This window comes from Oncorhynchus mykiss, chromosome 25 (assembly GCF_057628025.1).
Source record: "Oncorhynchus mykiss isolate SJ-2025 chromosome 25, ASM5762802v1, whole genome shotgun sequence".
Taxonomy (NCBI): domain Eukaryota; kingdom Metazoa; phylum Chordata; class Actinopteri; order Salmoniformes; family Salmonidae; genus Oncorhynchus; species Oncorhynchus mykiss.
The window spans coordinates 10,160,837-10,188,642 of NC_143046.1; the positions used below are offsets into that span (position 1 = coordinate 10,160,837).

Genomic DNA, 27,806 nt, shown 5'->3' on the forward strand with positions numbered 1-27,806 from the left:
CTTCTAACCATCTAACTCTGATATATAGACTGGTTGTCTTCTAACCATCTAACTCTGATATATAGACTGGTGGTCTTCTAACCATCTAACTCTGATATATAGACTGGTGGGCTTCTAACCATCTAACTCTGATATATAGACTGGTGGTCTTCTAACCATCTAACTCTGATGTATAGACTGGTGGGCTTCTAACCATCTAACTCTAATGTATAGACTGGTGGGCTTCTAACCATCTAACTTGTCCTTGGATTGGTCCAAAGAGGTCCTTTTTAAATCAAATCAACCCCTGGCGGTACCCTGGAGTCACCCCCAATCCTGACCTCTTCAAATGAGCCTTGCTCTTTCTGTGCTAGAGTAGTGCTGATCTAAGATACATTTTGACTTTATATTATGAGGAATGAGATTACATGGAAAGATGGGGACTGATCTTAGATCAGCCCTCCTACACTGATACACTGAAAACTACCCATACTTATTGTGGCTAACACTGAGACACTGAAAACTACCCATACTTACTGTGGCTAACACTGATACACTGAAAACTACCCATACTTATTGTGGCTAACACTGAGACACTATGAAAACTACCCATACTTATTGTGGCTAACACTGAGACACTGAAAACTACCCATACTTATTGTGGCTAACACTGAGACACTGAAAACTACCTATACTTATTGTGGCTACCACTGAGACACTGAAAACTACCCATACTTATTGTGGCTAACACTGAGACACTGAAAACTACCCATACTTATTGTGGCTAACACTGATACACTGAAAACTACCCATACTTATTGTGGCTAACACTGAGACACTGAAAACTACCCATACTTATTGTGGCTAACACTGAGACACTGAAAACTACCCATACTTATTGTGGCTAACACTGAGACACTGAAAACTACCCATACTTATTGTGGCTAACACTGAGACACTATGAAAACTACCCATACTTATTGTGGCTAACACTGAGACACTATGAAAACTACCCATACTTATTGTGGCTAACACTGAGACACTGAAAACTACCCATACTTATTGTGGCTAACACTGAGACACTGAAAACTACCCATACTTATTGTGGCTAACACTGAGACACTATGAAAACTACCCATACTTATTGTGGCTAACACTGAGACACTGAAAACTACCCATACTTATTGTGGCTAACACTGAGACACTGAAAACTACCCATAGTTATTGTGGCTAACACTGAGACACTGAAAACTACCCATACTTATTGTGGCTAACACTGAGACACTGAAAACTACCCATACGTATTGTGGCTAACACTGAGACACTATGAAAACTACCCATACTTATTGTGGCTAACACTGAGACACTGAAAACTACCCATACTTATTGTGGCTAACACTGAGACACTGAAAACTACCCATACTTATTGTGGCTAACACTGAGACACTGAAAACTACCCATACTTATTGTGGCTAAAACTGAGACACTATGAAAACTACCCATACTTATTGTGGCTAACACTGAGACACTGAAAACTACCCATACTTATTGTGGCTAAAACTGAGACACTATGAAAACTACCCATACTTATTGTGGCTAACACTGAGACACTGAAAACTACCCATACTTATTGTGGCTAACACTGAGACACTGAAAACTACCCATACTTATTGTGGCTAACACTGAGACACTGAAAACTACCCATACTTATTGTGGCTAACACTGAGACACTGAAAACTACCCATACTTATTGTGGCTAACACTGAGACACTATGAAAACTACCCATACTTATTGTGGCTAACACTGAGACACTATGAAAACTACCCATACTTATTGTGGCTAACACTGAGACACTGAAAACTACCCATACTTATTGTGGCTAACACTGAGACACTGAAAACTACCCATACTTATTGTGGCTAACACTGAGACACTATGAAAACTACCCATACTTATTGTGGCTAACACTGAGACACTGAAAACTACCCATACTTATTGTGGCTAACACTGAGACACTGAAAACTACCCATACTTATTGTGCTTAACTGTCTGAGTATGCTGGATTTCCTTGTCTCTCTCTCTACCTCTTTCTCTCTCAATTATTTTACATTTCTATCGAAGGGCTTTATTGGCATGGGAATCATATTTTTGACATTGCCAAAGCAAGTGAAATAAACTATACAAATTAATAGTAAGCATTACACTCACAAAAGTTCAAAAAGAATAAAGACATTTCAAATGTCATATTATTTGCAAATAGTTACAGTGGAAAAGGGTATTTACAATGGTGATTGCTGCTGTGATTGCACACTTTGGTATTTTTATTTTTTTAACCTTTATTTAACGAAGCAAGTCAGTCAAGAACAAATTATTATTTACAATGACGGCCTACACCGGCCAAACCTGGAGAAAGCTGGGCTAAATTGAGCCCCACCCTGTGGGACTCCCAATCAAGGCCGGTTGTGATACAGCCTGGAATCAAACCAGGGTGTCTGTAGTGTTGCCTCAAGCATTGAGATGCAGTGCCTTAGACCACTACACCACTCGGGGGCCCATTTCACCCAGTAGATATGGGAGTTTATCAAAATTTGATTTGTTTTCGAATTCCTTGTGGCTCTGTGTAATCTGAGGGAAATATATGTCTCTAATATGGTCATATATTGTGCAGGAGGTTAGGAAGTGCAGCTCAGTTTCCACCTCATTTTGTGGGCAGTGTGCACATAGCCTGTCTTCTCTTGAGAGCCAGGTCTGCCTTCGGGGGCCTTTCTCAATAGCAAGGCTATGCTCACTGAGTCTGTACATAGTCAAAGCTTTCCTTAAGTTTGGGTCAGTCACAGTGGTCAGGTATTCTGCCACTATGTACTCTCTGTTTAGGGCCAAATAACATTCTAGTTTGCTCTGTTGTTTTGTTAATGCTTTCCCATGTGTAAAGTAATTATCTTTTTGTTTTCTCATGATTTGGTTGGGTCTGACTGTGTTGCTGTCCTGGGGTTGTGTTGGATGTGTTTGTGTTTGTGAACAGAAGCCCAGGACCATCTTGCTAAGGGGACTTTTCTCCAGGTTCATCTCTCTGTAGGTCATGGCTTTGCTATGGAAGGTTTGGCAATCACTTCTTTTTAGGTGGTTGTAGAAATGAACAGCTCTTTTCTGGATTTTGATAATTAGCGGGTATTGGCCTAATTCTGCTCTGCATGCATTATTTGGTGTGTTATGTTGTACACTGAGAATATTTTTGCAGAATTCTGCATGCAGAGTTTCAATTTATGAATTCCTCACAACCATAAAGGGCAATGGGTTCTGTAACTGATTCAAGTATTTTTAGCCAGATTCTAATTGGTATGTTGAATTATATGTTCCTTTTGATGGCATAGAAGGCCCTTCTTGCCTTGTCTCTCAGCTCATTCACAGCTTTGTGGAAGTTAACTGTGGCGCTGAAGTTTAGGCCGAGGTATGTATAGTTTTTTGTGTGCTCTAGGGCAACGGTGTCTAGAAGGAATTTGTATTCGTGGTCCTGGAGACTGGACCTTTTTTGGACCACCATTATCTATCTTTCTCTCCCCCTCTCTCTCTGTCCCCCTCTTTCTCTTTTCTCCTCTCTCTATCCCCCCCTCTCTCTCTCTCTTTCTCCCCCTCTCTCTCTCCCCCTCTCTCTCTTCCCCTCTCTCTCTCTGTCTCCCACTTTCTCTCTCGCTCGCTCTCTCTCCCCTACCCACCCCCCCTCTGTCTCTCTGTCTGTACAAGGACATTCATGCCTGCTATCTCTGCCAGGCTAGCTAGCTCATACCCCTGCAAGGATGCTCTGGCCTAATTTGTGACTTAACAAGCACATAAACAAGGCATGTCCTAAGGCGGTGACAGGGACGGAGTCAGATGGAGGAATTCACTGGAGACAGATGGGAGTCAGTCGGAGGAGGATCTCACTGGAGACAGAGGGATTCAGTCGGAGGAGGAATTCACTGGAGACAGAGGGAGTCTGTAGGAGGAGAAACTCACTGGAGACAGAGGGAGTCAGTCGGAGGAGGAACTCACTGGAGACAGAGAGAGTCAGTCGGAGGAACTCACTGGAGACAGAGGCAGTCTGTTGGAGGAGGAACTCATTGGAGACAGAGGGAGGCAGTCGGAGGAGGAACTCACTGGAGACAGAGGGAGGCAGTCGGAGGAGGAACTCACTGGAGACAGAGGGAGTCAGTCGAAGGAACTCACTGGAGACAGAGGGAGTCAGTTGGAGGAAACCACTGGAGACAGAGGGAGTCAGTCGGAGGAGGAACTCACTGGAGACAGAGGGAGTCAGTTGGAGGAACTCACTGGAGACAGAAGGAGCCAGTCGAAGGAACTCACTGGAGACAGAGGGAGTCTGTCGGAGGAGGAACTCACTGGAGACAGAGGGAGTCAGTTGGATGAGGAACTCACTGGAGACAGAGGGAGTTTGTCGGAGGAGGAACTCACTGGAGACAGAGGGAGTCAGTCGGAGGGGGAACTCACTGGAGACAGAGGGAGTCTGTCGGAGGAGGAACTCACTGGAGACAGAGGGAGTCAGTTGGAGGAAACCACTGGAGATAGAGGGAGTCAGTCAGAGGAACTCACTGAAGACAGAGGGGTCAGTTGGAGGAAACCACTGGAGACAGAGGGATTCAGTTGGATGAGGAATTCACTGGAGACAGAGGGAGTCTGTCGGAGGAGAAACTCACTGGAGACAGAGGGAGTCAGTCGGAGGAGGAACTCACTGGAGACAGAGGGAGTCACTCGGAGGAGAAAACCACTGGAGACAGAGGGAGTCAGTTGGAGGAACTCACTGCAGACAGAGGGAGTCAGTTGGAGGAAACCACTGGAGACAGAGGGAGTCAGTTGGAGGAAACCACTGGAGATAGAGGGAGTCAGTCAGAGGAACTCACTGGAGACAGAGGGGTCAGTTGGAGGAAACCACTGGAGACAGAGGGATTCAGTTGGATGAGGAATTCACTGGAGACAGAGGGAGTCTGTCGGAGGAGAAACTCACTGGAGACAGAGGGAGTCTGTCGGAGGAGAAACTCACTGGAGACAGAGGGAGTCAGTCGGAGGAGGAACTCACTGGAGACAGAGGAAGTCAGTTGGAAGAACTCACTGGAGACAGAGGGAGTCAGTTGGATGAGGAACTCACTGGAGACGGAGGGAGTCAGTCGGAGGAACTCACTGGAGACAGAGAGAGTCTGTTGGAGGAGGAACTCACTGGAGACAGAGGGAGGCAGTCGGAGGAGGAACTCACTGGAGACAGAGGGAGTCAGTCGGAGGAACTCACTGGAGACAGAGAGAGTCAGTTGGAGGAAACCACTGGAGACAGAGGGAGTCAGTCAGAGGAACTCACTGGAGACAGAGGGAGTCTGTCGAAGGAGGATCTCACTGGAGACAGAGGGAATCAGTTGGCTGAGGAACTCACTGGAGACAGAGGGAGTCAGTCGGAGGAACTCACTGGAGACAGAGGGAGTCAGTCGCAGGAGGAACTCACTGGAGACAGAGGGAGTCAGTCGGAGGAGGAACTCACTGGAGACAGAGCGAGTCAGTCGGAGGAACTCACTGGAGACAGAGGGAGTCAGTCGTAGGAGGAACTCACTGGAGACAGAGGGAGTCAGTCGGAGGAACTAACTAGAGACAGAGGGAGTCTGTCGGAGGAGGAACTCACTGGAGACAGAGGGAGTCAGTCGGAGGAGGAACTCACTGGAGACAGAGGGAGTCAGTTGGAGGAAACTACTGGAGACAGAGGGAGTCACTCGGAGGAGGAACTCACTGGAGACAGAGGGAGTCACTCGAAGGAGGAAACCACTGGAGACAGAGGGAGTCAGTTGGAGGAACTCACTGCAGACAGAGGGAGTTAGTTGGAGGAAACCACTGGAGACAGAGGGAGTCAGTCAGAGGAAACCACTGGAGACAGAGGGAGTCAGTTGGAGGAACTCACTGGAGACAGAGGGAGTCAGTTGGAGGAAGCCACTGGAGACAGAGGGAGTCAGTTGGAGGAAACCACTGGAGACAGAGTGAGTCAGTTGGAGGAACTCACTGGAGACAGAGGGAGTCAGTTGGAGGAACTCACTGCAGACAGAGGGAGTTAGTTGGAGGAAACCACTGGAGACAGAGGGAGTCAGTCAGAGGAAACCACTGGAGACAGAGGGAGTCAGTTGGAGGAACTCACTGGAGACAGAGGGAGTCAGTTGGAGGAAGCCACTGGAGACAGAGGGAGTCAGTTGGAGGAAACCACTGGAGACAGAGTGAGTCAGTTGGAGGAACTCACTGGAGACAGAGGGAGTCAGTTGGAGTAGGAACTCACTGCAGACAGAGGGAGTCAGTTGGAGGAAACCACTGGAGACAGAGTTAGTCAGTTGGAGTAGGAACTCACTGGAGACAGAGGGAGTCAGTTGGAGTAGGATCTCACTGGAGACAGAGGGAGTCAGTTGGAGGAAACCACTGGAGACAGAGGGAGTCAGTTGGAGAAACTCACTGGAGACAGAGGGAGTCAGTTGGAGGAACTCACTGGAGACAGAGGGAGTCCGTTTGAGGAACTCACTGGAGACAGAGGGAGTCTGTCGGAGGAGGATCTCACTGGAGACAGAGGGAATCAGTTGGCTGAGGAACTCACTGGAGACAGAGGGAGTCTGTCGGAGGAGGAACTCACTGGAGACAGAGGGAGTCAGTCGGAGGAACTCACTGGAGACAGAGGGAGTCAGTCGGAGGAGGAACTCACTGGAGACAGAGGGAGTCAGTCGGAGGAGGAACTCACTGGAGACAGAGCGAGTCAGTCGGAGGAACTCACTGGAGACAGAGGGAGTCAGTCGGAGGAGGAACTCACTGGAGACAGAGGGAGTCAGTTGGATGAAACTACTGGAGACAGAGGGAGTCACTCGGAGGAGGAACTCACTGGAGACAGAGGGAGTCACTCGAAGGAGGAAACCACTGGAGACAGAGGGAGTCAGTTGGAGGAACTCACTGCAGACAGAGGGAGTTAGTTGGAGGAAACCACTGGAGACAGAGGGAGTCAGTCAGAGGAAACCACTGGAGACAGAGGGAGTCAGTTGGAGGAACTCACTGGAGACAGAGGGAGTCAGTTGGAGGAAACCACTGGAGACAGAGTGAGTCAGTTGGAGGAACTCACTGGAGACAGAGGGAGTCAGTTGGAGGAACTCACTGCAGACAGAGGGAGTTAGTTGGAGGAAACCACTGGAGACAGAGGGAGTCAGTCAGAGGAAACCACTGGAGACAGAGGGAGTCAGTTGGAGGAACTCACTGGAGACAGAGGGAGTCAGTTGGAGGAAGCCACTGTAGACAGAGGGAGTCAGTTGGAGGAAACCACTGGAGACAGAGTGAGTCAGTTGGTGGAACTCACTGGAGACAGAGGGAGTCAGTTGGAGTAGGAACTCACTGGAGACAGAGGGAGTCAGTTGGAGTAGGAACTCACTGGAGACAGAGGGAGTCAGTTGGAGGAAACCACTGGAGACAGAGTTAGTCAGTTGGAGTAGGAACTCACTGGAGACAGAGGGAGTCAGTTGGAGTAGGATCTCACTGGAGACAGAGGGAGTCAGTTGGAGGAAACCACTGGAGACAGAGGGAGTCAGTTGGAGAAACTCACTGGAGACAGAGGGAGTCCGTTTGAGGAACTCACTGGAGACAGAGGGAGTCCGTTTGAGGAACTCACTGGAGACAGAGGGAGTCTGTCGGAGGAGGAACTCACTGGAGACAGAGGGAGTCTGTCGGAGGAGGAACTCACTGGAGACAGAGGGAGTCTGTCGGAGGAGGAACTCACTGGAGACAGCGGGAGTCAGTTGGAGGAACTCACTGGAAACAGAGGGAGTCAGTTGGAGGAACTCACTGGAGACAGAGGGAGTCAGTTGGAGGAAACCACTGGAGACAGAGGGAGTCAGTTGGAGTAGGAACTCGCTGGAGACAGAGGGAGTCAGTTGGCGGAACTCACTGGAGACAGGGTGTCAGTTGGAGGAAACCACTGGAGACAGAGGGAGTCAGTTGGAGTAGGAACTCGCTGGAGACAGAGGGAGTCAGTTGGCGGAACTCACTGGAGACAGGGTGTCAGTTGGAGGAAACCACTGAAGACAGAGGGAGTCAGTTGGAGGAAACCACTGGAGACAGAGGGAGTCAGTTGGAGTAGGAACTCGCTGGAGACAGAGGGAGTCAGTCGGAGGAACTCACTGGAGACAGAGGGAGTCAGTTGGAAAATAGGGGGACAGAATATCTAATGTGTGTTAGAAAGAGTGTGTGGTGTGTTAGAAAGAGTGTGTGGTGTGTTAGAAAGAGAGAGAGAGAGGTTGGTTTGGAGATGATGTCAGAACAGATGGGCTACTTCATGATGAAATAGAGAAGTTTACTGCACCAGGCAGCACCAAGACAATCAGCCTTATTCTAGATTATTCAGATTTATTCAGACTTATTCACACCCCTCAGCTGTGTGTGTGGTTCTGGGTGAGTCTTTCTGGGTAGGGTTCTCTGGGTGAGTCTACCTGGGTGTGTCTGACTGTGTCAGGGGTGGAATAGCAGATCACATGTTTTACAAAAATGATATCTCGCTAATGTAGAGGAAGAGATGAAATATTGTGGTCGTCTAGGAACAAAGCGTGGTCGTCTAGGAACAAGGCGTGGTCGTCTAGGAACAAGGCCTGGTCGTCTAGGAACAAGGCGTGGTCGTCTAGGAACAAGGCCTGGTCGTCTAGGAACAAGGCCTGATCGTCTAGGAACAAGGCCAGAAACCAGATAATAGCATCATACACATTTCAGGGCCATTACATGGAAATTAATTGTGATGTTTCTATTGGCTGAGCAGAGAAGTTGACTGAGGAGGTGTGTTATGGGATTTTTGTGAAACATCATGAATGGAGTTTTGTGAACGATATAAAGAATTCTAATGCTTTACATTTTCCGAAGTCAACACAACTAACAACTCCATGTATCTTCTAGGATAAATCTATGTAGCCTCACATATATCATATTCCAGCACCATTATAGAGGCTGCATGTGTGGGGCTCTCCTGCAGAGCAGAGCTACCTCGCTGACTTACTGACTGTGTGTGAGCAATCTCATCAATAACAGAGGGGAGAGGGAGAGGTGAGGAGGGGAGAGGTAGAGGAGAGGAAGAGGAGGGCAGAGGAGGGGAGTTGAGTGGATAGGAGAGGAGGGGAGGGGTAGAGTAAGAGGAGGGCAGAGGAGGGGAGAAGAGTGGAGATGAGTGGAGAGGAGGGCAGGGCAGAGGAGAGCAGGGCAGAGGAGAGCAGGGCAGAGGAGAGCAGGGCAGAGGAAAGGAGGGGAGAGGTAGAGGAGAGGTAGAGGAGGGCAGAGGAGAGGAGGGGAGAGGTAGAGGAGAGGAGGACAGAGGAGAGGAGGGGAGAGGTAGAGGAGAGGAGGGCAGAGGAGAGGAGGGGAGAGGTAGAGGAGTGGAGAGGATGGGAGAGGTAGAGGAGAGGAGGGCAGAGGAGAAGAGGGCAGAGGTAGAGGAGTGGGGAGGAGGGGAGAGTTCTGTACTGTGAAAGAATATAGCCTGGAATGTCACAAGGACATTCACCACCCCCTCTATATCTCTATCTCTCTCTCTCACTCTCCCAGAAACCCATAATAGCATCATAGACATTTCAGGGCAGTTACATGTTTTTTTCTGTGCTGTTGAAGGTTTATTTTCTATACAGAAAATTCATGATGTAAACAAACCTTTAACACTACAGAAAAAACCCAACGTCATTTCAGGAACAGGATTCTCTCTCTACTCCCCGTTCTCCCCTCTCTCTCCAGTAAAACGTCCATCATGCCTGAATGTTGGTGGGCACAGCCCCCGATGCAGTCTGATTCTCTTTCTGAGGAGGTGGTCTGATTTGCCTCTTTCCTCACAGATCCCGTCCCAAATTGCACCCTATTCCCTATTATAGTGCAGGACTCATAGGGCTCTGGCCAAAAGTAGTGCACTATATAGGAAATAGGGTGCCATTTGTGACTCTGCCATGGATTAGTCATTAAAAAAGCTGTTAGCCACTGTCTCGCTCTCTCTCCGCTATCAGACTAATGCAATCACATCAACATGCAGAGATAAGGCTGTAATTACAGTGAAAAGCTGAGAGGCTCAAATCCCGGTTGAACTAAGCTCCCTGTTCCATATCAATTGGTGTACACACTGTCCACGTCCCAAATGGCACCCTATTCCATACACAGTGCACTACGTTTCACCAGAGCTCTATGGGCCCCTGGTCAAAAGTAGTGCACTGTGTTGGGAATAGGGTGCCATTTGGGATGTAGACACTGTATGCATGTGCTCTCTGCAGGTAATGGCCCAATGATTGCTCTTAGTGAGACCGTTATTACGGTTGAGACTAGAGCCTGATATTGGGAAAACAATTACATGTAGGATGTTTTTGTCCATTTAGACTGTCTATGCGTGAGTAGTTTGATTATTGTTTAATAGAGTTGTATTCGTGTAAGCCACGGAGAGCAGAGAGAAGTCTTCCCAGACAGGATATAGGAAATTGACAAAACAGAACTTGGAAAGTTGAAATGGAAAGTGTTTCTTCAGAGGAGCTACAAAGACATGAGTGAATATAAAACAAATATGAAAATAAACCTTCCCAGCTGTAGTCTTCTGTTTTCCTCCTAACCTTCCCCGCTGTAGTCTTCTGTTTTCCTCCTAACCTTCCCAGTCGTAGTCTTCTGTTTTCCTCCTAACCTTCCCAGCTGTAGTCTTCTGTTTTCCTCCTAACCTTCCCAGCTGTAGTCTTCTGTTTTCCTCCTAACCTTCCCAGCTGTAGTCTTCTGTTTTCCTCCTAACCTTCCCAGCTGTAGTCTTCTGTTTTCCTCCTAAACTTCCCAGCTGTAGTCTTCTGTTTTCCTCCTAACCTTCCCAGCTGTAGTCTTCTGTTTTCCTCCTAACCTTCCCAGCTGTAGTCTTCTGTTTTCCTCCTAACCTTCCCAGCTGTAGTCTTCTGTTTTCCTCCTAACCTTCCCAGCTGTAGTCTTCTGTTTTCCTCCTAACCTTCCTAGCTGTAGTCTTCTGTTTTCCTCCTAACCTTCCCAGTCGTAGTCTTCTGTTTTCCTCCTAACCTTCCCAGTCGTAGTCTTCTGTTTTCCTCCTAACCTTCCCAGCTGTAGTCTTATGTTTTCCTCCTAACCTTCCCAGCTGTAGTCTTCTGTTTTCCTCCTAACCTTCCCAGCTGTAGTCTTCTGTTTTCCTCCTAACCTTCCCAGTCGTAGTCTTCTGTTTTCCTCCTAACCTTCCCAGCTGTAGTCTTCTGTTTTCCTCCTAACCTTCCCAGTCGTAGTCTTCTGTTTTCCTCCTAACCTTCCCAGTCGTAGTCTTCTGTTTTCCTCCTAACCTTCCCAGCTGTAGTCTTCTGTTTTCCTCCTAATCTTCCCAGCTGTAGTCTTCTGTTTTCCTCCTAACCTTCCCAGTCGTAGTCTTCTGTTTTCCTCCTAACCTTCCCAGCTGTAGTCTTCTGTTTTCCTCCTAATCTTCCCAGCTGTAGTCTTCTGTTTTCCTCCTAACCTTCCCAGCTGTAGTCTTCTGTTTTCCTCCTAACCTTCCCAGCTGTAGTCTTCTGTTTTCCTCCTAACCTTCCCAGCTGTAGTCTTCTGTTTTCCTCCTAACCTTCCCAGCTGTAGTCTTCTGTTTTCCTCCTAACCTTCCCAGCTGTAGTCTTCTGTTTTCCTCCTAACCTTCCCAGCTGTAGTCTTCTGTTTTCCTCCTAACCTTCCCAGCTGTAGTCTTCTGTTTTCCTCCTAACCTTCCCAGCTGTAGTCTTCTGTTTTCCTCCTAACCTTCCCAGCTGTAGTCTTCTGTTTTCCTCCTAACCTTCCCAGCTGTAGTCTTCTGTTTTCCTCCTAACCTTCCCAGCTGTAGTCTTCTGTTTTCCTCCTAACCTTCCCAGCTGTAGTCTTCTGTTTTCCTCCTAACCTTCCCAGCTGTAGTCTTCTGTTTTCCTCCTAACCTTCCCAGCTGTAGTCTTCTGTTTTCCTCCTAACCTTCCCAGCTGTAGTCTTCTGTTTTCCTCCTAACCTTCCCAGCTGTAGTCTTCTGTTTTCCTCCTAACCTTCCCAGCTGTAGTCTTCTGTTTTCCTCCTAACCTTCCCAGCTGTAGTCTTATGTTTTCCTCCTAACCTTCCCAGCTGTAGTCTTCTGTTTTCCTCCTAACCTTCCCAGCACCTTCGCCTTCTTTCATTAGCTGGTCAGGTTCAGAAGACAGTAACATTTTATCTTGGTAAGGCGTCTACTGAAAAACATCCTATTCAGAGCATATCCAGAGGCTGTGTGAGTGTCTGTGAATGAGTGTTTAAGTGTGTGTATGAGGGCATATCCACAGGCAGTTGAACCACTGTCAGTTTTACTGCTCGTATCAATCCTCACTGACAGCAGGTCAAAAAGACATTCTGACCCACACAATTCACTCCTCCTCCTTCATCTCAGCAACCTCAATCTGCTCCTACTGCATGTGTAACACTCAAGATTAATGATGTTTTAAGTTTCGTCCCAAATGGCAACCCATACCCTTTAGACAGCCAAAAGTAGTGCACTATGTACACTCATAGAAAAAAAGGGTTCCAAGAGGGTTCTTCGGCTGTCCCCATAGGATAACCCTTTTTGGTTCCAGGTGGAACCCTTTTTGGTTCCAGGTGGAGAACCCTTTTTGGTTCCAGGTGGAAACCTTTTTGATTCCAGGTAGAACCCTTTGTGGTTCCAGGTAGAACCCTTTTTGGTTCCAGGTGGAACCCTTTTTGATTCCAGGTAGAACCCTTTGTGGTTCCAGGTAGAACCCTTTAGGGCTTGCAGATGACGTATGATGCCTCCTGGCGGCCATGTTGGAAGATCACCGCGTTAATTCTTCTGACAACAACAACAACAACAACAACAAGTGCCTAAAATAAGTTGATTCATCACCACGGTCATTTTCTGTGGAGTATTTGGCTGCTCTAACAAGGCAGGAAAGACAACAGGAAAATATATGTTTACAGATTCCCCGCAATCATGAAACACCGTTGGTGACACCAATAAGATAAGTCTCAAGAACTGTCAGAAAAGCCAAGAAACCTTTTTGTCCGACAGCAGTCAGTACAGGGTCTGCAGTGATCATTTCATCACTGACTGGTAAGTCAAGTCGGATCAATTTTGAGTTTAGTTTAGCTATGCTAGCCAGGTATTACACAACAACACTACACTAAATTAGCCAAAATTAGCTAGCTAGATAGCATGTAGTCTAGCTATTAGCATGTAGTCTAGCTATTAGCACGTAGTCTAGCTATTAGCACGTAGTCTAGCTATTAGCACGTAGTCTAGCTATTAGCTTGTAGTCTAGATATTAGCTTGTAGTCTAGCTATTAGCATGTAGTCTAGCTATTAGCATGTAGTCTAGCTATTAGCATGTAGTCTAGCTATTAGCATGTAGTCTAGCTATTAGCATGTAGTCTAGCTATTAGCTTGTAGTCTAGCTATTAGCTTGTAGTCTAGCTATTAGCTTGTAGTCTAGCTATTAGCATGTAGTCTAGCTATTAGCTTGTAGTCTAGCTATTAGCAAGTAGTCTAGCTATTAGCTTGTAGTCTAGCTATTAGCATGTAGTCTAGCTATTAGCATGTGTTGCGTGAGTTTCAAGTTTTGGGGAAGCAATTTTTATACACCTTTATAACAAAGGATTGCATGTGTCAATCATCGCATTTACAGACTAATGTAGGTCTACTATTCCTAATGTGATGAGAAGATTGGATAGTGATAATTTAGGCTATTAATAAACTCTATTGGCATAGGAATTATAGGCTATGGCAGAGACGTTTCTTTCCTTTGCACTGGAAAAATTTGGATTTTGATAAACATTTCATGCAATTCTACTACACTTTATATAACTGGAGATATTAGCATAATCTTTTTTAATGTGATTGTAGTCTAGGCCTACTCTGCCAACACTGACGACAGATCAATAAAAACGACCTTGTCTTGAATGCAACCATGTAATCTAGGCCAAAAAGGGGTCATGGCTAAAAGGATCCAGCTTTTGTCAAATTAACGTCAAAAGTATATATTTTTTTAGCATTTTAGCTAACCCTAACCTTTTTCCTAACCTTAACCGAATTCCCCTAACCTGCTACGTAAATTCTCCTAACCTGCTGAGTAAATTATCCTAATCTGCTACGAAATGAGAAAAATGACGTTAATTAAGTCAAATAATAATAATCACAGTGGTTGTAGAGGGTGCAACAGGCCAGCAGCTCAGGAGTAAATGTCAGTTGGCTTTTCATAGCCGATCATTCAGAGTTAGAGACAGCAGGTGCGGTAGAGAGAGAGAGAGTCGAAAACAGCAGGTCCGGGACAAGGTAGCACGTTCGGTGAACAGGTCAGGTTTCCATAGCCGCAGGTAGAACAGTTGAAACTGGAGGACAGGTAGTCCTGAGGCATGGTCCTAGGGCTCAGGTCTTCCGAGAAGAAAGAAAGAAAGAAAGAAAGAAAGAAAGAAAGAAAGAACTAGAGGGAGCATACTTAAATTCACACAGAACACCAGATAAGACAGGAGAAATACTCCAGATATAACAGACTGACCGTAGACCCACAACACATAAACTATTGTAGCATAAATACTGGAGGCAGGAGGGGATGGGAGACACTGTGGCACCGTCCCACAATACCCCTGGACAGGGCCAACCAGGCAGGATATAATCCCACCCACTTTGCCAAAGCACAGCCCCCACACCACTAGAGGGATATCTTCAAACCACCAACCTACTACCCTGATACAAGGCAGAGTATAGCCCACAAAGATCTCTTCACGGCACGAATCCGAGGGGGGTGCCAACCCGGACAGGGAGATCACGTCAGTGACTCAACTGGATAGGCATACCATTCCATAAAAATGGAGCTCTATAGGAGAAAGCCCTGCCTCCAGCTGTTTGCTTAGAAATTCTAGGGACAATAAGGAGGCATGCGTCTTGTGACCGTAGCGTACATGTAAGTATGTACAGCAGGACCAAATTGGAAAGATAGGTAGGAGCAAGCCCATGTTGTAACGGCTGTCGTCGGAATGATGAGACCAATGCGCAGCGTTCCTTGAGTTCCACATAATATTTATTGTTGAAGTGAAACTTTTAGACAAAACAAAACAATAAAGAAAACAACGACCGAACAGCTTCGTAGTGCAAACTACCTGGTCACAAACGAAGAACAAGATGCCACACAGAAGGAGAGAAAAACGTTACCTAAGTATGATTCCCAATCAGAGACAACGATAGACAGCTGTCCCTGATTGAGAACCATATCTGGCCAAACACAAAGAAATAGAAAACATAGAAACATGACCATAGAATGCCCACCCAAATCACACCCTGACCTAACCAAAAATAGAGACATAAAAAGCTCTCTACGGTCAGGCCGTGACAGTACCTCCCCCAAAGGTGCGGACTCCGGCCGCAAAACCTGAACCTATAGGGGAGGGTCTGGGTGGGCATTACTCCGCGGTGGCGGCTCTGGTGAGGGAAGTGGACCATCACCGCCGACCCCGGACTGAAGACCCTCGTAGAGAGCCCCGGAGGGCGCCACTGGACTGAAGGGTGCCTCTGGACTGAGGGGCGCCTTTGGACTGAGGGGCTGCACTGCAGGCTCCGGACTGGAGGGCGAGTCTGGAGTGAAGGGCGCCTCTGGACTGAAGTGCGCCTCTGGACTAAAGAGCGCCTCTGGACTAAAGAGCGCCTTTAGGCTGGGTTTCTGTGTAGCACTTTGTGACATCGGCTGATGTAAAAAGGGCTTTATAAATTAATTTGATTGGTTGATGTTCGACAAGTAGGTGTCCAAATACTTTTAGTAATGTGTAGTTCATCCAGCAGACACACACACACACACACACACACTCAGAGGCTCAGTAAGGAAAGGTCAGTGATGCTTCCTATTGAAGATGTCTTGATGACATTGGGCTATGGTCATTTGTCAGGATTTGTCTGTTTAGTAACTGGTCTGTTTGATTATACATCTGTCAGTGTAGGCCGAGAGCTCGTTAACTAATAATGACGTATTGTGTGAGGATTCCCTCACATTTACTCACTTCTATGATAATTGATGAATTCAATATGTGAGTCATTTGTGAACTATAGCCTGCAGTCTCTATCTTCTTTTGTCACTTCAGTTATGGAAATCAGGTGTCATTCAAGATGAAACTCAATGTTGTGTGTCTGCGTGTCTACACACCTGTCTTCTCCAGGTGGCCCATCCAGGTGGTCCTCGTCCCACTGCGACTGCTGCTGCAAGAGCCACAGGAGCGAGCGTGAGGGAGAGAGCGGCACTTCTTTGAACGAGCTCTCTACTTCCTGTTCCGAGACCCAATCAGAAGCCAGCTCCCCTCAGGGCACTGTCATCTGTGGTTCGGTCAGCCGACAGCCTCACCCCATCGCCCAGACCCTGGAACGGCCACTGAAGAAAGGTGTGGGTGTACCTCTCCTCTTGTACCTCCTGTTTTACACCTTTCCCCTTGGGTGACCTTGGGTGACCTTGGGTGTTTTGAAAGGCATCTGTCAAATAAAATCTCTTGTTCTTCTTCTTCTACTCCCCCCTCCTCAATAAAGGTCCCGTTCAGCTGCTCCAGCCGTCGGAGGTGAGGAGGAAGACGGACCTGCTCCGTGTGAGGACCATGGGGATCAGGGAGCACCGGGACGCTGCAGCCAAGAGGAAGGCCAACAAGGAGAAGTTAACACCGGAGCAGGAGCTGGAGAGGTGCATCCAGGACTTCCACAGGATCAGGATTCCTGAACGCTTCCCGGAGAGGAAGTACATGTGGCAACAAGAACTGCTGAGGAAGTACCGTCTCTAAGGGGAGGGAGGGAGGGAGGGAGGGAGGGAGGGGAGGGGGAAGGAGGGAGGGAGGGAGGGTAAGGAGGGGAGCCAGGGGAGGGAGGGAGGGAGAGGAAGGATGGGGAGGGTGAGGGAGGGAGGAGGGGAAGGAGGGGGAGGGTGGGAGGGAGAGGAAGGGTGGGAGGGAGGGAAAGGGAAGGCAGGGGTGGGAGGGAGAGGGAGGGAAAGGGAAGGCAGGGGAGGGAGGGAGAGGAAGGGTGGGAGGGAGGGAAAGGGAAGGCAGGGGAGGGAGGGAGAGGAAGGGTGGGAGGGAGGGAAAGGGAAGGCAGGGGAGGGAGGGAGAGGAAGGGTGGGAGGGAGGGAAAGGGAAGGCAGGGGTGGGAGGGAGGGAGGGAGGAGGGGAAGAAGGGGAGGGGGAAGGAGGGAGGCGGGGAGTTAGGGAAGGAGGGAGGGATAAAGCCCATTCCCAACAGTGCAGAGTTAAAAAGTAAGACAAATATTTGCACAACAAAAGGAAATAATATCACAATAAAAACAATAACGAGGCTATAAACAAGGAGTACCAGTACTGAGTCACTGCCCAGGGGTACGAGGTAGTTGAGGTAATAACTACACGACACTACCATTCAAAAGTTTGGGGTCACTTAGAAATGTCCTTGTTTTTTTTAAGAAAAGCAATTTTTTTTGTCCATTAAAATAACATCAAATTGATCAGAAATAATGTTGGCATTGTTAATGTTGTTATGGAATATCTACATAGTCGTACAGAGGCCCTTTATCAGCAACCATCACTCCTGTGTTCCAATGGGACGTTGTGTTAGCTAATCCAAGTTTATCATTTTAAAAAGGCTAATTGATCATTAGAAAACACTTTGGCAATTATGTTAGCACTGCTGAAAACTGTTGTACTGATAAAAGAAGCAATAAAACTGGCCTTCCTTAGACTAGTTGAGTATCTGGAGCATCAGCATTTGTGGGTTTGATTACAGGCTCAAAATGGCCAGAAACAAAGAACTTTCTTCTGAAAGTCAGTCTATTCTTGTTCTGAGAAATGAAGGCTATTCCATGCGAGAATTTGCCAAGAAACTGAAGATCTCGTACAACGCTGTGTACTACTCCCTTCACAGAACAGCGCAAACTGGCTCTAACCAGAATATAAAGAGGAGTGTGAGGCCCCGGTGCACAACTGAGCAAGAGAACAAGTACATTTGAGTGTTTAGTTTGAGAAACATACGCCTCACAAGTCCTCAACTGGCAGCTTCATTAAATAGTACCCACAAATCACCAGTCTCAACGTCAACAGTGAAGAGGCGACTCCGGGATTCTGGCCTTCTAGGAAGAGTTGCAAAGAAAAAGCCATATCTCAGACTGACCAATTAAAAAAAAATATTAAGATGGGCAAAAGAACACAGACACCGGACAGAGGAACTCTTTCAAAAACATTTGACCCCAAACTTTTGAACGGTAGTGTATATACAATGAGTACCAGTATTGAGTCAATGTCCAGGGGTATGAGGTCGTTGAGGTAATTACTAGACTATATACAAGGAGTACCAGTATTGAGTCAATGTCCAGGGGTATGAGGTCGTTGAGGTAATTACTAGACTATATACAAGGAGTACCAGTACTGAGTCAATGCCCAGGGGTATGAGGTTGTTGAGGTAATTACAAGACTATATACAAGGAGTACCAGTACTGAGTCAATGCCCAGGGGTATGAGGTCATTGAGGTAATTACTAGACTTTAAACAACGAGTACCAGTACTGAGTCAATACCCAGGGGTATGAGGTAGTTGAGGTAATTACTAGACTATATACAACGAGTACCAGTACTGAGTCAATACCCAGGGGTATGAGGTCATTGAGGTAATTACTAGACTTGATACGAGTACCAGTACTGAGTCAATACCCAGGGGTATGAGGTAGTTGAGGTAATTACTAGACTATATACAACGAGTACCAGTACTGAGTCAATGTCCAAGGGTATGAGGTAGTTGAGGTAATTGAGGTAATACAGTATATATATGTGGGTAGGGGTTAAAGTGACTAGGTAATAAAAAAAAAAGTAACACAGGAAATAGTAACATGATTAAAACAATGAGGCTATAAACAAAGGCACAGGAAGAGAGAAAGAAAGAGGGAGGGATGGATGGAGGGTATGAGGTAGTTGAGGGAGGGATGGATGGAGGGTATGAGGTAGTTGAGGGAGGGATGGATGGAGGGTATGAGGTAGTTGAGGGAGGGATGGATGGAGGGTATGAGGTAGTTGAGGGAGGGATGGATGGAGGGTATGAGGTAGTTGAGGGAGGGATGGATGAAGGGTATGAGGTAGTTGAGGGAGGGATGGATGGAGGGCTCAATTTCCTTGCAGGGTATTCGCTAAAGACTAATAGACTGCAACACTCTCAAAGACAATCATGTACTATATTAGAGAAATTGAAGAAATCAAGGACACTGTATTGCCAGCATGCATAGCAAAGCACAGTGAATCTAGCACAAAACGAGGCCACATTTGTCAAGGGTTTGTGATGTGTGCACAGTGTCTTTTTGTGATAGGCACGCGTGTTAACCAGGTCACTCCTGTTGCTGTTCAAATCCCGGTCACTGCAAGGGACACTATAGCCACACTCCCTGTGGAGAAAGTCATGATTAGCCTGTTGAGCTAAAGGCTACTTCACCTGTTCAAGCCAAGAACCAACCTCAGGGGCAATGGGATACACCGTAATCAGCTCTAAGATCCATCCTCATCACAAGCTCCATCCCACACGTTCAGTTACAGCTCGCTAGTGCTTGATAGGGAACGAGTCAGTCGCCACATTGCGGTGTTTTCTATGGATGTGTCAGTTTGTATGGGGTTCTGTACAGAAGGAAAGCACTATGTCTGTGGATGTATCAGAATGGTTCTGTGTCAGGCAGAACCATCACAGAAGATGTCACATCTCTTTATTGTACTACAACAACACAACTGCATGTCATTAGACTATTGTGTCAGTAATATGGTCTGAGACTCATGTCATTAGACTATAGTGTCGGTAATATGGTCTGAGACTCATATCATTAGACTATAGTGTCAGTAATATGGTCTGAGACTCACATCATTAGACTATAGTGTCAGTAATATGGTCTGAGACTCATGTCATTAGACTATAGTGTCAGTAATATGGTCTGAGACTCATGTCATTAGACTATAGTGTCAGTAATATGGTCTGAGACTCATATCATTAGACTATAGTGTCAGTAATATGGTCTGAGACTCACATCATTAGACTATAGTGTCAGTAATATGGTCTGAGACTCATGTCATTAGACTATAGTGTCAGTAATATGGTCTGAGACTCATGTCATTAGACTATAGTGTCGGTAATATGGTCTGAGACTCATATCATTAGACTATAGTGTCAGTAATATGGTCTGAGACTCACATCATTAGACTATAGTGTCAGTAATATGTTCTGAGACTCACATCATTAGACTATTGTGTCAGTAATATGGTCTGAGACTCATGTCATTAGACTATAGTGTCGGTAATATGGTCTGAGACTCATATCATTAGACTATAGTGTCAGTAATATGGTCTGAGACTCACATCATTAGACTATAGTGTCAGTAATATGTTCTGAGACTCACATCATTAGACTATAGTGTCGGTAATATGGTCTGAGACTCATATCATTAGACTATAGTGTCAGTAACATGGTCTGAGACTCACATCATTAGACTATAGTGTCAGTAATATGGTCTGAGACTCACATCATTAGACTATAGTGTCGGTAATATGGTCTGAGACTCACATCATTAGACTATAGTGTCAGTAATATGGTCTGAGACTCACATCATTAGACTATAGTGTCAGTAACATGGTCTGAGACTCACATCATTAGACTATAGTGTCAGTAATATGGTCTGAGACTCACATCATTAGACTATAGTGTCGGTAATATGGTCTGAGACTCACATCATTAGACTATTGTGTCAGTAATATGGTCTGAGACTCATATCATTAGACTATAGTGTCAGTAATATGGTCTGAGACTCACATCATTAGACTATTGTGTCAGTAATATGGTCTGAGACTCATATCATTAGACTAAAGTGTCAGTAATATGGTCTGAGACTCACATCATTAGACTATTGTGTCAGTAACATGGTCTGAGACTCATATCATTAGACTAAAGTGTCAGTAATATGGTCTGAGACTCATATCATTAGACTATAGTGTCAGTAATATGGTCTGAGACTCATATCATTAGACTATAGTGTCAGTAATATGGTCTGAGACTCACATCATTAGACTATAGTGTCAGTAATATGGTCTGAGACTCATATCATTAGACTATAGTGTCAGTAATATGGTCTGAGACTCATATCATTAGACTATAGTGTCGGTAATATGGTCTGAGACTCACATCATTAGATGCTGTTCATTTATTATGTGTGGTATATAAATCCAAGGGTGCATCCGAAGTAACATTATATTCCCTATATAGTGCACTACTTTTCAAAAGTAGTGCACTATATATAGGGAATAGGGCGCCATTTGGGGACACACTCAATACTCTATGTCGTGGGGACTTAAGTGAGGCCAACTACGTCTATGAGAGCACTGCCTAGATTTTCCATTTGCTATTGTAAACATTCTTGTCTGAATTTGTCAAAATGTCATGTGTGTGTAGCATAGGAAAATATGTAGGTAGGCTGCAGAACGTAATGCTGATGGGTATTCAAAGAATACCCCCCCGATTGTAAGTGTGCTAAAAAATCTATTAAATGAGTTGAAAATGCAATTACTTGTGGGACTCTACTGACTCTTTGACCGGTTGACTGTGCAGTTGTGTTTCCAGGATCAAATGAATTAAATAAGTACAGGGTTTGGTCTGAAATGGACCCTATTCCCTCTGTAGGACACTATGACACCCTATTCCCTCTATAGGACACTATGACACCCTATTCCCTCTATAGGGCACTATGACACCCTATTCCCTCTATAGGGCACTATGACACCCTATTCCCTCTATAGGACACTATGACACCCTATTCCCTCTATAGGGCACTATGACACCCTATTCCCTCTATAGGGCACTATGACACCCTATTCCCTCTATAGGGCACTATGACACCCTATTCCCTCTGTAGGACACTATGACACCCTATTCCCTCTATAGGACACTATGACACCCTGTTCCCTCTATAGGACACTATGACACCCTATTCCCTCTGTAGGACACTATGACACCCTATTCCCTCTGTAGGACACTATGACACCCTACTCCCTCTATAGGACACTATGACACCCTATTCCCTCTATAGGGCACTATGACACCCTATTCCCTCTATAGGACACTATGACACCCTTTTCCCTCTATAGGACACTATGACACCCTATTCCCTCTATAGGGCACTATGACACCCTATTCCCTCTATAGGACACTATGACACCCTGTTCCCTCTATAGGACACTATGACACCCTGTTCCCTCTATAGGACACTATGACACCCTATTCCCTCTATAGGACACTATGACACCCTGTTCCCTCTATAGGACACTATGACACCCTATTCCCTCTATAGGACACTATGACACCCTGTTCCCTCTATAGGGCACTATGACACCCTATTCCCTCTGTAGGACACTATGACACCCTATTCCCTCTGTAGGACACTATGACACCCTATTCCCTCTATAGGACACTATGACACCCTATTCCCTCTATAGGGCACTATGACACCCTATTCCCTCTATAGGGCACTATGACACCCTATTCCCTCTATAGGGCACTATGACACCCTATTCCCTCTATAGGGCACTATGACACCCTATTCTGTTTATAGGGCACTATGACACCATATTCCCTCTATAGGGCACTATGACACCCTATGCCCTCTATAGGGAACTATGACACCCTATTCCCTCTATAGGGCACTATGACACCCTATTCCGTTTATAGGGCACTATGACACCCTATTCCTTCTATAGGGCACTATGACACCCTATTCCCTCTATAGGGCACTATGACACCCTATTCCCTCTATAGGGCACTATGACACCCTATTCCGTTTATAGGACACTATGACACCCTATTCCCTCTATAGGGCACTATGACACCCTATTCCCTCTATAGGACACTATGACACCCTATTCCCTCTATAGGGCACTATGACACCCTATTCCCTCTATAGGACACTATGACACCCTGTTCCCTCTATAGGACACTATGACACCCTGTTCCCTCTATAGGACACTATGACACCCTATTCCCTCTATAGGGCACTATGCCACCCTATTCCCTCTATAGGGCACTATGCCACCCTATTCCCTCTATAGGACACTATGACACCCTATTCCCTCTATAGGACACTATGACACCCTATTCCCTCTATAGGGCACTATGCCACCCTATTCCCTCTATAGGGCACTATGCCACCCTATTCCCTCTATAGGGCACTATGACACCCTATTCCCTCTATAGGGCACTATGACACCCTATTCTGTTTATAGGGCACTATGACACCATATTCCCTCTATAGGGCACTATGACACCCAATGCCCTCTATAGGGAACTATAGAGGGAATAGGGTGTCATAGTGCCCTATAGAGGGAATAGGGTGTCATAGTGCCCTATAGAAGGAATAGGGTGTCATAGTGCCCTATAAACGGAATAGGGTGTCATAGTGCCCTATAGAGGGAATAGGGTGTCACTATTCCCTCTATAGGGCACTATGACACCCTATTCCGTTTATAGGGCACTATGACACCCTATTCCTTCTATAGGGCACTATGACACCCTATTCCCTCTATAGGGCACTATGACACCCTATTCCCTCTATAGGGCACTATGACACCCTATTCCGTTTATAGGGCACTATGACACCCTATTCCTTCTATAGGGCACTATGACACCATATTCCCTCTATAGGGCACTATGACACCCTATTCCCTCTATAGTGCACTATTGCACCCTATTCCCCCATAGGGAAACAGCAGAGGGAATACCCCCCTATCCACATCGACGGGAAAGTAGTGGAGAGGGTAGTAAGTTTCTATCTGCCCTCCAGGACACCTACACCACCCGATGTCACAGGAAGACCATAAAGATCATCAAGGACAACAACCACCCGAGCCACTGCCTGTTCACCCCGCTATCATCCAGAAGGCGAGGTCAGTACAGGTGCATCAAAGCAGGGACCGAGAGACTGAAAAACAGCTTCTATCTCAAGGCCATCAGACTGTTAAACAACCACCACTAACATTGAGTGGCTGCTGCCAACATACTGACTCAACTCCAGCCACTTTAATAATAGAAATGTATGTAAAATATGTATCACTAGCCACTTTAAACAATGCCACATTATATAATGTTTACATACCCTACATTACTAATCTCATATGTATATGTATATACTGTACTCTATACCATCTACTGCATCTTGCCTATGCCGTTCTGTACCATCACTCATTCATATATCTTTATGTACATATTCTTTATCCCTTTACACTTGTGTATAAGGTAGTTGTTGTGAAATTGTTAGGTTAGATTACTCATTGGTTATTACTGCATTGTCGGAACTAGAAGCACAAGCATTTCGCTACACTCGCATTACCATCTGCTAACCATGTGTATGTGACCATTAACATCTGCTAACCATGTGTATATGACAAATAAAATTGTATTTTATTTGGTTTATGGCACCCTATTCCCTCTGAAGTGCACCATGGCACCCTATTCCCTCTGAAGTGCACCATGGCACCCTATTCCCTCTGAAGTGCACTATTGCACCCTATTCCCCCTATAGGGCACTATGACACCCCATTCCCTCTGTAGTGCACTATTGCACCCTATTCCGTCTGTAGTGCAATATGACACCCTATTCCCTCTGTAGTGCACTATGACACCCTATTCCCTCTGTAGTGCACTATGACACCCTATTCCCTCTGTAGTGCACTATGACACCCTATTCCCTCTATAGGGCACTATGCCACCCTATTCCCTCTGTAGTGCACTATGACACCCTATTCCCTCTGTAGTGCACTATGACACCCTATTCCGTCTGTAGTGCACTATGACACCCTATTCCCTCTGTAGTGCACTATGACACCCTATTCCCTCTGTAGTGCACTATGACACCCTATTCCCTCTGTAGTGCACTATGACACCCTATTCCCTCTGTAGTGCACTATGACACCCTATTCCCTCTGTAGTGCACTATGACACCCTATTCCCTCTGTAGTGCACTATGACACCCTATTCCCTCTGTAGTGCACTATGACACCCTATTCCCTCTGTAGTGCACTATGACACCCTATTCCCCCTGTAGTGCACTATGACACCCTATTCCCTCTATAGGGCACTATGCCACCCTATTCCCTCTGTAGTGCACTATGACACCCTATTCCCTCTGTAGTGCACTATGACACCCTATTCCCTCTGTAGTGCACTATGACACCCTATTCCCTCTGTAGTGCACTATGACACCCTATTCCCTCTGTAGTGCACTATGACACCCTATTCCCTCTATAGGGCACTATGCCACCCTATTCCCTCTGTAGTGCACTATGACACCCTATTCCCTCTGTAGTGCACTATGACACCCTATTCCCTCTGTAGTGCACTATGACACCCTATTCCCTCTATAGGACACTATGACACCCTGTTCCCTCTATAGGACACTATGACACCCTATTCCCTCTATAGGACACTATGACACCCTGTTCCCTCTATAGGACACTATGACACCCTGTTCCCTCTATAGGACACTATGACACCCTATTCCCTCTATAGGACACTATGACACCCTGTTCCCTCTATAGGACACTATGACACCCTATTCCCTCTATAGGACACTATGACACCCTGTTCCCTCTATAGGGCACTATGACACCCTGTTCCCTCTATAGGGCACTATGACACCCTATTCCCTCTGTAGGACACTATGACACCCTATTCCCTCTGTAGGACACTATGACACCCTATTCCCTCTATAGGACACTATGACACCCTATTCCCTCTATAGGACACTATGACACCCTATTCCCTCTGTAGGACACTATGACACCCTATCCGTTTATAGTACACTATGACACCCTGTTCCCTCTATAGGGCACTATGACACCCTATTCCCTCTATAGGACACTATGACACCCTATTCCCTCTATAGGGCACTAACACACCCTATTCCCTCTATAGGACATTATGACACCCTATTCCCTCTATAGGGCACTATGGCACCCTATTCCGTTTATAGGGCACTATGACACCATATTCCCTCTATAGGGCACTATGACACCCTATTCCCTCTATAGTGCACTATTGCACCCTATTCCCCCATAGGGAAACAGCAGAGGGAACACCCCCCTATCCACATCGACGGGAAAGTAGTGGAGAGGGTAGTAAGTTTCTATCTGCCCTCCAGGACACCTACACCACCCGATGTCACAGGAAGATGTGTACCAAACTCATTAAAAGTGGCAGTAATAAAGCCTCTCTTGAAAAAGCCAAACCTTGACCCAGAAAATATAAAAAACTATCGGCCTATATCGAATCTTCCATTCCTCTCAAAAATTTTAGAAAAGGCTGTTGCGCAACAACTCACTGCCTTCCTGAAGACAAACAATGTATACGAAATGCTTCAGTCTGGTTTTAGACCCCATCATAGCACTGAGACGGCACTTGTGAAGGTGGTAAATGACATTTTAATGGCATCGGACCGAGGCTCTGCATCTGTCCTCGTGCTCCTAGACCTTAGTGCTGCTTTTGATACCATCGATCACCACATTCTTTTGGAGAGATTGGAAACCCAAATTGGTCTACACGGACAAGTTCTGGCCTGGTTTAGATCTTATCTGTCGGAAAGATATCAGTTTGTCTCTGTGAATGGTCTGTCCTCTGACAAATCAACTGTAAATTTCGGTGTTCCTCAAGGTTCCGTTTTAGGACCACTTTTGTTTTCACTATATATTTTACCTCTTGGGGATGTTATTCGAAAACATAATGTTAACTTTCACTGCTATGCAGATGACACACAGCTGTACATTTCAATTAAACATGGTGAAGCCCCAAAATTGCCCTTGCTAGAAGAATGTGTTTCAGACATAAGGAAGTGGATGGCTGCAAACTTTCTACTTTTAAACTCGGACAAAACAGAGATGCTTGTTCTAGGTCCCAAGAAACAAAGAGATCTTCTGTTGAATCTGACAATTAATCTTAATGGTTGTACAGTCGTCTCAAATAAAACTGTGAAGGACCTCGGCGTTACTCTGGACCCTGATCTCTCTTTTGAAGAACATATCAAGACCATTTCAAGGACAGCTTTTTTCCATCTACGAAACATTGCAAAAATCAGGAACTTTCTGTCCAAAAATTATGCAGAAAAATGAATCCATGCTTTTGTCACTTCCAGGTTAGACTACTGCAATGCTCTACTTTCCGGCTACCCGGATAAAGCACTAAATAAACTTCAGTTAGTGCTAAATACGGCTGCTAGAATCCTGACTAGAACCAAAAAATTGGATCATATTACTCCAGTGCTAGCCTCTCTACACTGGCTTCCTGTCAAAGCAAGGGCTGATTTCAAGGTTTTACTGCTAACCTACAAAGCATTACATGGGCTTGCTCCTATCTATCTCTCTGATTTGGTCCTGCCGTACATACCTACACGTACGCTACGGTCACAAGACGCAGGCCTCCTAATTGTCCCTAGAATTTTTAAGCAAACAGCTGGAGGCAGGGCTTTCTCCTATAGAGCTCCATTTTTATGGAACGGTCTGCCTACCCATGTCAGAGACGCAAACTCGGTCTCAACCTTTAAGTCTCTACTGAAGACTCATCTCTTCAGTGGGTCATATGATTGAGTGTAGTCTGGCCCAGGAGTGGGAGGTTGAACGGAAAGGCTCTGGAGCAACGAACCACCCTTGCTGTCTCTGCCTGGCCGGTTCCCCTCTTTCCACTGGGATTCTCTGCCTCTAACCCTATTACAGGGGCTGAGTCACTGGCTTTACTGGGGCTCTCTCATGCCGTCCCTGGAGGAGGTGCGTCACCTGAGTGGGTTGAGTCACTGATGTGGTCATCC

The 27,806-nt window shown here is 46.1% G+C and overlaps 1 protein-coding gene across 1 annotated transcript in view; it reads left to right on the forward strand.

Annotated features, from left to right (window-relative positions):
* LOC110504540 (BTB/POZ domain-containing protein KCTD16) overlaps nt 1-16,762 on the forward strand; it is a 54,698-nt gene extending 37,936 nt beyond the window's left edge. Inside the window, exons 2-3 of the mRNA XM_021583303.3 lie at nt 16,157-16,375; nt 16,518-16,762. Of these exons, the coding sequence (XP_021438978.3) occupies nt 16,157-16,375; nt 16,518-16,762 (464 nt within the window). The remainder of the gene's footprint in view (nt 1-16,156; nt 16,376-16,517) is intronic.
* Nucleotides 16,763-27,806: the final 11,044 nt, after the last annotated feature.